At 33.6% G+C, this 10,021-nt stretch overlaps 2 protein-coding genes across 3 annotated transcripts; one reads left to right on the top strand and one right to left on the bottom strand.

The window, feature by feature from the left end:
• Positions 1-1,939: 1,939 nt before the first annotated feature.
• Positions 1,940-6,708, top strand: LOC111914162 (protein GLUTELIN PRECURSOR ACCUMULATION 3). Of its 2 annotated transcripts, XR_002857734.3 has the most exons (17): positions 1,940-2,097; positions 2,201-2,298; positions 2,948-3,086; positions 3,204-3,232; positions 3,340-3,436; positions 3,529-3,584; positions 3,687-3,794; positions 3,893-3,949; positions 4,120-4,211; positions 4,299-4,383; positions 4,493-4,645; positions 4,752-4,819; positions 5,084-5,248; positions 5,338-5,450; positions 5,545-5,623; positions 5,700-5,812; positions 6,397-6,708. XR_002857734.3 is itself a non-coding variant. In XM_023909947.3 (16 exons), the coding sequence occupies exons 1-16, from the start codon at positions 2,036-2,038 to the stop codon at positions 5,757-5,759; spliced, it is 1,461 nt and encodes a 486-aa protein (XP_023765715.1). In that variant the 5' UTR covers positions 1,940-2,035; the 3' UTR covers positions 5,760-5,944. The 2 variants fall into 2 exon arrangements, 1 of the variants encoding a protein (XP_023765715.1); XM_023909947.3 differs by lacking the exon at positions 6,397-6,708 and having other exon boundaries at positions 5,700-5,944.
• On the bottom strand, positions 5,947-6,875 carry LOC111914262 (uncharacterized). The gene is made up of 4 exons (XM_023910062.3): positions 6,672-6,875; positions 6,445-6,555; positions 6,267-6,347; positions 5,947-6,181 (listed from the first exon to the last, which is right to left on the bottom strand). Exons 1-4 carry the CDS (start codon positions 6,873-6,875, stop codon positions 6,107-6,109), a joined length of 471 nt encoding a protein of 156 aa, XP_023765830.1. The 3' UTR covers positions 5,947-6,106.
• Between the last annotated feature and the right edge of the window lie 3,146 nt (positions 6,876-10,021).

Genomic DNA, 10,021 nt, shown 5'->3' with positions numbered 1-10,021 from the left:
TTCAATTAGTCAGTCGTCATAAATCGGAAATCGGAAAACAACAAATGGACAGAGAGAATGATTAAAATCCATGTCTCAGTCCATATGATATCTAGAATGGAGGAATATATGATCCCTTATCTAATGGACAAGTCATTGACAAAGGTCAGAGTTCATCTACAAGGTCAGAGTTCGACAGAAGCTTTTGAGAGCTACGATTGCAAGTCGGTTCTTGAAGTCATACGCAATAATAGTTTTATACTTATCCAAGTGGGAGACTGTTGGATTAATGTCTAAGTCCATAACTATAATTGGTAAGACTTGACCCGACGCGGCATGGTCCATTTGGGTTGCATGACATCATGCATTTGGATAGACTATAATGAGAGAAATAACACTTAAGGTTTGTTAATATCTTATAAGTTATAATATATTAATAAGATTATTTAATTAGTATTGATCAAGAATTAATCTAGGATTAATTAAGTGATCAAAAGAAGACTAATTAAATATATGGGTTAATTGTGTAAATCATCCATACTTGTATAGTGGGCTAATGCTCCATGGATTATCAAGTTGGGATAAAACCCATAGGATGCTCCATGGTGTATTTGAACCCATGGATCCAAGGAAATGGAAAGCCATGACAATTAGGGTTTACCCTAATTGTGACACTATATAAAGATCTTATTGGTGACAAAATCGACACTAGAGTATATGTGAAAGGGCTAGCCGATTTTATGAAGTGTGGATTTCTCTCTAATCTATTCCAAGTGTATTTGGTGTTGTGTAAACCATTTGAGGTCTCATACTTGGGGCACTAGGCACTCATGCTTCATGAAGACATTCTACATCAAAGAGGTATGTAATTCTAACTTGATATATTCATATGAATCAATGTTATTATGCTAGTTAGGATGAATACCTTGGAAAGTTCATATTTTCATGTATAATAGAGAAAACATAGATCCAAGGTATTTAGGGTTGCATGTACACTTAGGAGTGTTAGAATGCTCAAAACCCAACACAAAGATCACCTTGGCTCGGCTACCATGGTTCGATCATACAAGCTACCATGGTTTAAACACCATGGTTCGGCTATGTAAAGGATCGATGGGGTTCGGCCACAAGGGTTTGATCCTATATACAACAAGTGAAAAGAGTACTATGGCGAGTCCAAACGGTTACATAGAAAATGAAACTATGGTTCATTCATCATAAGTTAAGCTATGTCAATAGTTGTAGGGTAAAGTTATGAAGGGATAGCAAAAAGTTATGTCACAATAGCATTCATGAGTGTCAAGTCAAGGAAACTTAGGGAACAACGCATAAATAGCCTGTCATGGACCAACAGTTCGATACAACTTGTATAACGAGAATGACAAGACTACCGACAGTTCATAAGTACTGTTTTTGTACCTTCGACACTAGGCGCATTAATGACGATGAGACGGGGACCGCTCGTCCTCATCTCCATTTCCCCATGCAAAGAAAGTATAAGGCAAACCAACTCAACCACGAATAGTGATGCTCTCAACAACCACATCTCACTTATGATCGATTACGATTACCCATATCTTGCATCTGACTTAAGCATTAATGCCTTCTCCCGGGTTAAGCTCCCAATGAACGTCTAACGTTTACTCTATTTTCTCTGGTTCGGTTATCCTACGAACGAACGAGTATCACCTTATATACGATTAACTAGCCCCCCTGAAGCGTGGGATTCATCACTGTACATTCCGGAATGTACTTTTCTAGTCCGGATCGTATGAGTGTTAGATTCCAGACTCGGAACCTAACAATCATTGGTCATAAATTAGTTATTTTACAAATTTTATAAACTGTGGTTATTATTTCCAAATACAATTTTTTTGGTTAGATGACTTAAAAAATCTATCGTAATATTAGAAAACTGATTGGTACGTTAAAAACTTAAAATCACATTTTTCAGGTTTCATACGACACGGTCTTGTATAAAGCCCGGTTTAGCTATGCGGTTAAAGCTCCGATTGAATAGTTTCGGATCTGAGAGAGAGGGGGGAGAGAGACAGCAATGCATCACTGGGTTCGAGCTTCACCCTCCGATTTTGGTGGACCTCTTCCTACTCCTCGGAGGTAAAACAATCGCTCTCTTCTCCAATTTATTTGACTTAAAGCCGCCTGTTCTTTATCGGATGGAATTTTGGAAATGAATCGTGTAAATTGATCATTATTGCAGTGGCCACACCGCAGTCAATATTGGAAAGTCTAAGATCATAGTGTTTGGTGGTCTTGTCGATAAGAATTTCCTCGATGACATCTCTGTATACGACATCGGTATCTACTTCTTTGATTATGATTTTATCATCCAGTAATTAACGAAATTTCAGATATAGTCAACTCATTAATTGTCAGTGTTAGGTTCTCGTGGTTATTATCATGCCTGATTCTAATTCTCATTTGTAAATCAGTTCTGTAAATTATGTAACTGCATGTGGCCAGTAGCGTGAATGTTTAATGGCATATTAACAGCCCTTTCATTCATGTAATCTTGCTATATACAAGGAAAAAAGTAAAAGGAGACAAAGATATACGAATGTGAAACGAATTTACTTGTGGATTTTAGTAATATTCGTGTACTCATTGTTAAACCCTACCAAAATCTAGTGATTTTCTAATGCTTATTGTTTTATGAGCCTCAACAAATGAGGAATTAAGTTTTGGAAATAAGCTTATCTTTGACTATTAATGGATAGTGTCCGATTTGATCATCACATTACCAGGTTGAATGATTTTTAAGTCAATTCATTGAAAAGATTGAATCTTGTTCTTCTTTAGCAATCAATGGAACAGAAATCCTCTTGTATGGAAGTGAATATAACTTTCTCATTTATGCAACCAACAAGTATTGCTGGTTTCTAAGCTGATAAACATTATTCAGAAATTCTTCATCAAGTAATAAATTTCCTCCTTTTTAATGTTTCAGAGAATAAGTTATGGTTCCAGCCTCAGTGCACAGGTAGTGGTTCAGATGGCCAAATGGGGCCCAGTCCTCGAGCATTTCATATTGCCATTGCAATCGACTGCCATATGTTTGTTTTTGGTGGGCGACTTGGTACCAAAAGGTTATAATTGTCTTTTTAGACCATTACAAAAACTAAAAAATAAAAAACAACCAGTTTTTTCTGCCAATTTCTTTACTGTTACTCACAAATGACTAACAAAAATACTTGAACATGCAGATTGGGAGACTTTTGGGTCCTAGATACTGGTAATTTATTAACTATAAACTTTTTTTACTCAACAACTATTAATTCCAACTTACTTTTCACCAATGATCAAGATGCATACTTCATTCACATTAAATTCAATGTCCAGATATATGGCAATGGTCTGAACTTACCAGCTTTGGTGATTTACCTTCACCAAGAGATTTTGCTGCTGCTTCAGCCATTGGGAACCATAAAATAGTAATGTCAGAATTGCTACTCACAATTATTCCCTATTTGTTACCCCATATGTACATACATACCTTAATAATAATGGTCCCTTACATGCTTATTATAGGTATGGTGGATGGGATGGTAAAAAGTGGTTATCAGATGTATTTGTCTTGGATACAAGTAATGTTTTTGCCTTAAAAATCTTATCCTTTTTTACTTTTATTTATGTGTTTACTATTATGATGATGAATATTATCTTTATGTTTTATGTTTCTTAAATAGTGTCGTTGGAGTGGAGAGAGTTAGCAGTTACAGGAACATTGCCACCACCAAGGTGTGGTCATACAGCCACTATGGTTGAGAAACGGTTGCTTGTATATGGTGGCAGAGGTGACCTCAAATTCAATGCCTGTTTTTTTTTTCTATTCTTTTTCATAATATTTATTTATTTAATAATGATTCTAATCATTCTATTGATCTTTTGGCAGGAGGTGGAGGACCAATCATGGGTGATTTATGGGCTTTAAAGGGTCTCATTGAAGAAGGTATGGGTAATGATGTCTGGATAAAATGCTATATACATAAAGTCTGTTACTTTTATAGACTGAATAAACCTTCTGAACGTGACTAAATGACCATTTTACCCTTACTTCCCGTAAAACTATATTGTCTTAATACTAACGAAGTATCTGTTTGAATTGTTTGTGTAAGGAAGATAACGAAGCTCCTGGATGGACACAGTTAAAGCTGCCCGGGCAAGCTCCAGCTGCCCGATGCGGGCATACTGTCACCTCTGGAGGCCACTATGTTAGTCTCCTTTTCTTCAAATTTCAACTTTTATTAACATTATTATTATTATTATTATTATTTTTAAAAAAATTATATCTTTTTCAGCTTCTCATGTTTGGAGGCCATGGAACCGGTGGTTGGTTGAGTCGCTATGATGTTTACTACAATGACTGTGTTGTTTTAGACAGGGGTGAGTCAGTGTCAGTCATTTTCACATAAGATTTAAAAAAAAAAATAGTTTATGTTCTTTTGTTATATTTTTTTTTATTGTGTGTTGTGTTATTGTGTTTTATTATCAGTGTCTGTGCAGTGGAAACGCCTTGCAACTAATACTGAAGCTCCTGCTGCGCGTGCTTACCACTCCATGACATGTATTGGCTCACGTTATCTCTTATTTGGTGGCTTTGATGGAAAACTCACATTTGGTGATCTATGGTGGTTAGTTCCTGAAGGTATTTAATATTTATTATTTATTTACTTTTCATATTTTCAAATTATCCATAATCCATAAAGTTTTAGTTTATCTCATTCACATGAACTTTATTTATTAAATCTTAGATGATCCTATTTCAAAGCGATCAGAAGTAATTCAAGAGACCCGGAATGACTTCCAATCTGAAACAAAGGTATCAGCTCAGCAACAAACTTTCACTTTTTGACTCATTTAGTCCCTAATCGGTTTTTTGAATTCAATTAGAGTACACTTAAAAACAAAGTTAGTGGTCTACTCAGTCCAAAAAACGATTAGGTGCTTGTAAGGTAAAGTGGCTGAAATGAGTAATGATGTTTTTCTGTTTGTTTTTTAGAGTAAATAAGCCAAACTGTCTGTACGTGACAAAATGACCATTTTACCCTTTTGTTAAGTGTTCATATGTAAAACATGGTTTCAGGAAAACGACATGGAAGGTTCAGCTATCTCAGAGCTGCAAAAGAGACTGAATATTTCTGTTTCATTTTCTGGTCATAATCTTCAAATTGTTCATGAATCAGAAGATAAAGAATTTCTTGAATTAGCATCAAGGATAAATGGAAATAAATCATTTAATAATAAACAGGTCAGATATCTTTATTTAGTTATTTTATTTCTCTTTTTGTCATATGTGACTGAAATATATTATATTATTATATATAAAACTTACTACAGGCTGTTGATGCACTCCGTGAACATTGGCAAAATTCTTCCCCAAAATCAATACCTCTGAAGGAGCTTAACCCCTTATTGCGCGACTACAAACGTCTGATTACTCGCCATCACTTGTAAGATTTTACATCTTCATTGTTTGTTTATTATATCTTCCTACTTTGGATTATAACTTATTATAAGTGAAACTTACTTCTTCAACTATGGTAGATCAAAGGTTGGATCAAATTTACAGTCTGAGAATGAGAAAGATGCCTTTCGCTTTTATCATATTACAAATGCTTCTCAGGTAATATTTTTTTATGATGCATTTATTTTTTGTTGGTTTTTTTTTGGTAAGTAACATATGTCCTTTTAATGTTTAGTTACGCATGAGCGATATACCGAATCTGTTGACAGAGTACAAACAGCTTCCATTGGATTAAAGAATGATGTTGAGGGATCATCTGTATAGAAGAAGAATTATCCAAATTGTATTGTGAGTTTCCTTTTCTACCCTTGGTAGTTTTTGAACTGGAATTCTCATTTCTTCACATATGAATGAATGCACATTATATGTTTGTCCAGTGAATTGGTTTCAATGCAATTATGTTTTCATGTTTGCACGATATGTGGATAAGTAATTATATGAAGAAAAATTCTTTAATTGGCAATTACAAATGAATCATTTATGAGAAGCAAAGCATCATCAAACATACAACACATAACATTAAAGTCGAAACAAAAAAAAAAAAAAAAACTTTTGTAAGTGGATCCATATAATAATATATAATCAGCATGAAGGATCAATGTTCTTGCTGAGCTCCTCAAGTTTCTTCATCCTCACATTCTCACTTTCTTTCACCAACTGAAATTATCAAGAAAACAACATTATTCGTCAATCATCAAATAAAATTAAAATATGAAGAAAAAATTGATGAAAAATTAATCACCTCGACTAACGTGGCAGTTAGTTGGTTTTTTTCGTTATTCTTTTGATGAAAAGCGTCCAATGCTTCTTTATACTCTTTCTCCTGTTTTTTCATGTCAAATTATAAATCAATATTAATAACTTTTTACCAGATATATCAAAGAAGGCGGGCGGGCGGGTGGGCAGTCGGGCAGCCATACCTTCTTCTGGCAGCTTTGCCCGAGCGATCTGACCTCACGGTTAGCCACATCTATCTTCTTTCGGACCGATGCTACTTCTTTCCTCATTGGATCTGTCAAAACTTCGAGCTCCTGATACATTTCATTTTACAAAATAAATAAAAAATCTTTAACGTATAAATAATGCCAAAAATAACATTAGAAGTTTATTAAAAAATGTGATGTTATAAAGTTTTTGTGGGGCTTACTTCCCAAACTTGAGCTAAGCGTCTGGTTTGTTCTTCAGCTTGGCCTAATTTCATTTCAACTTTTTCCTTGACTTGCATTTTCATTTTCTCGATTTCTTCTTCTCTTGCTTGAAATGACGCAAAAGCTGATTTTGAAATATCTTCATCATCGTTCTCATCCACTGATGCTGATACACCACTCCCCATATTTGCTAAGTTCTTCATTTCGATTTTTTCTTTTTCTTTTTGCACTGATATTACTTTGTGTGTGCGTGTGTGTGTGTGATATTTTTGGACTTTGGTTTCATTTGCTTTTGTAGGCTTTATTGCTTTTGCTTTAAAACTCTCTCTGGAGTGAGTCTGTCTGGATCACAATTTTTGTGTGCAATCACCAAACCAAACTAACATTTGCTTTAAGCATGAGCAAAGTTTGTTGAGTGTTGACCTCCTTCACTTTATTATTATATCCATTATGATTTCTCACTTTATATTTCATATAACATTTTATGTGGCATATATATAGTTTAATGAAAGCGTTGAGAAAAATAAAACAAAAGAAACTTGACCAAGATGACGTAATTCATATTATGGTTGGTAGATTATAGGTGGTTTTATTATTTCTCTGTAATAAATCTACAAATTTTACTTTACCATTAATTGATGTATTTTTTTTTTCTCGATAATAGTTTATAAACTTGCCTCCAAGCTGAATCTCCATGGTTAATGGGTTACAGTTTCCTTCTATAAAAACAAACAAAATAAAATGATTAAAAACAAACAAACAAACACAATAATTCTTGACCTCAAGTTTCAGAAGAAGCTTTGTGTCAATGATGAACCAATTCGTGAGGCTCCTCTAATTAGGTCTATTAGGACGATCATGAAAAATGTCTCAATGACTCAAATGAGGTGGTTTGCTTCATATTAGCGACCCTTGAGCTCCAAAAGAACTCAGCACATCTTGATGCATTTGACATGATCAACCCACTTAAGGACATGTTTAAAGTGCAGACAAGACAAAAACAATTTAGGACCGTAAAAGCCTTAGAGCACCCACATGGGTGTAATGTGGGTTCTTGCAAAACATGTAACATAAGAACAATTAAATAAATAAGTAATTAAGTATTCATAAATGTGGGCTATTTTTTTTGCAAGGCTTTCAAAACTTGAAAGAACTAGATAAACGTGAAATATAAATATTATACAAGTGACATTGCAAGTTGCTTGCAAGAAAGGGATGTGGATAGTCTTAATATGATGCAAGTTGTAGGAGGGAGGAAGTGCCGGTGTTCACGTCTTGAAAATAAAAGTGTACACCGACCAATTTGAAAGATTAGACTTTCCTATTAGTTAGGAACTGGCTGCAAATATTATCTTCACCCTGCAAACTAGTTCACAGGATCGGTTAATTTAAAAATCCGTTCTAGCTAATTAGTCAACCATGCATTTGCCACTATACTATACATGGATGACCATATGACCCGTTGAACTAGACTAGACCAGAAAAATAAACCAGACTTGAACCCGGAAATACATATAATTGGATTGGTTTTCGCTTTTGGACCGAACTGAACCCGTAATATATAATTTTTTTTTTCAATACAAAATTTTATAATATATGTTGTTTAGGCCAACAAATAGTCTAATTCACTCCAAAAACCAAAACCCCGCCGGGGACCTGTAAAAGGACCGTAACCAGCATACTCCAAACCTGTCCGATTTTTGGTTAGGGTAATTCCAGGATTTTGGGTTTCGATCTTCCTAACGGTTTGAGCCATTGCTCATATACTAAATTGAAGTGTCCAATGCATTTCTTTGTGTCCGCTTAGTCTTTGAGTTTTGATTGTTGTCATTTTTTTGTTATTGCTTTTGTGAGGGAATATGTATTTGGTGATGTTTTCAATCCCTCTACTTTGTAAAATGATACTTTTTACCCTTCTATTTTGTAAAATGTCATTTTCACCCTCTCAAATGTGAACTTTCTAAAATGTCATTTTTACCCCCTTAATTTTCTAAAGTTTTATGTTTACCCCCATAGTATATAATCAAAATTTCCTACATTTATCACCCATAACTTTGTAAAATGTCACTTTGACCTCCATTGACTTTGAACTTTTTAAAGTATCACTTTCACCGTTTCAACTTTCTAAACATTAGTATTTACTCCATCCGTCTACAATTACCATCCCATAACTCTGTAAAATGTCACTTTGACTATTTTGATTTTAAATTTTGTAAAATGTCACTTTCACGACTCTTTAAACTTTCGTGTTTACCGCCCATAATATATATAATCTATAATCTGAGTTTCCTTAATAACTTTTGTTTGTTAACTTAAAAAAGTAATTTATTACGTGTTTATTTTTATGTATCGGTATAAATTTGAGGTGTTCAACGTTTTAACATAAATTTAGAACTTTTGTTCGTTATCTATTTTTTTTTTAAATTACTTGGTTTTTTATGTACATGTTGGTATAAATCCGAGTTTGTCTACTTTTCAACATAAATATTTTTTACGCTTTTGTTCTTATTTTTACGTACGATTTGTATGTATGAGTCATCTCACATATAATACATTTTCAATTATTTGAACTTCTGTTTATTAACTTAAAATAATCTTAATTACTTATTTTTATATACGTGTTTGAGTAAATTTGAGTTTCTTTACGATTCGACATAAAAATTATGTATATTTTTTTGCTTATTTTTATGTATGTTTTCTACATATGAGTCGGGATCACATACAAGGCGTTTTCATTAGACGGTATAAATTGGAGTTACACAGTGGTAACAACTTTCTATATTTATACCAACAAATGCAATGATGCGGATCTTTTATCAATACAATAATTGCAATCATCAAAATCCAACTTATAAAACGGATTGACGTCTCTACAAGATGTGTGTGCGTGTGTGTGGGGGTGGGGGGCAAATTCCTTGTTACTAACTAAAAATTAGTTATTTTCATAAATAAATAAATGAAAGGCTAAACTAATCCGATGACCACTTTTGTCAAAATCAAATAGTTTTTTTCGTATATATATCATTTGGTTTATATTTCCATAATTCCAATACTTCTAAGGGATATCCTCATGTGCGTTGGAAAATATCAAAGAGATAAGTGCAATCAAATATATAATTCAATCTTTTGTTTAGTGTTAGATACTTAGATACATAAAATGTTTTTTTAATGACATCTAAAGTCAAAATAACAATCGATCAAGACTGCTTAAAAAATTATAACTTTAACAAAACTGAAATTCAAATTGAATCGTCGCCTCTGAAATACAATCCTAGTTCGGGCTACACAATCGATATATCCATCTGTATTTTGAATCTTTAGAATCCGTAATTAATTTATACTGCATAAC

This window comes from Lactuca sativa, chromosome 9 (genome assembly GCF_002870075.4).
Source record: "Lactuca sativa cultivar Salinas chromosome 9, Lsat_Salinas_v11, whole genome shotgun sequence".
Classification (NCBI taxonomy): Eukaryota; Viridiplantae; Streptophyta; class Magnoliopsida; order Asterales; family Asteraceae; genus Lactuca; species Lactuca sativa.
Note: the sequence above shows the minus strand (reverse complement) of the source record. Positions and strands in the feature narration are given on the sequence as shown.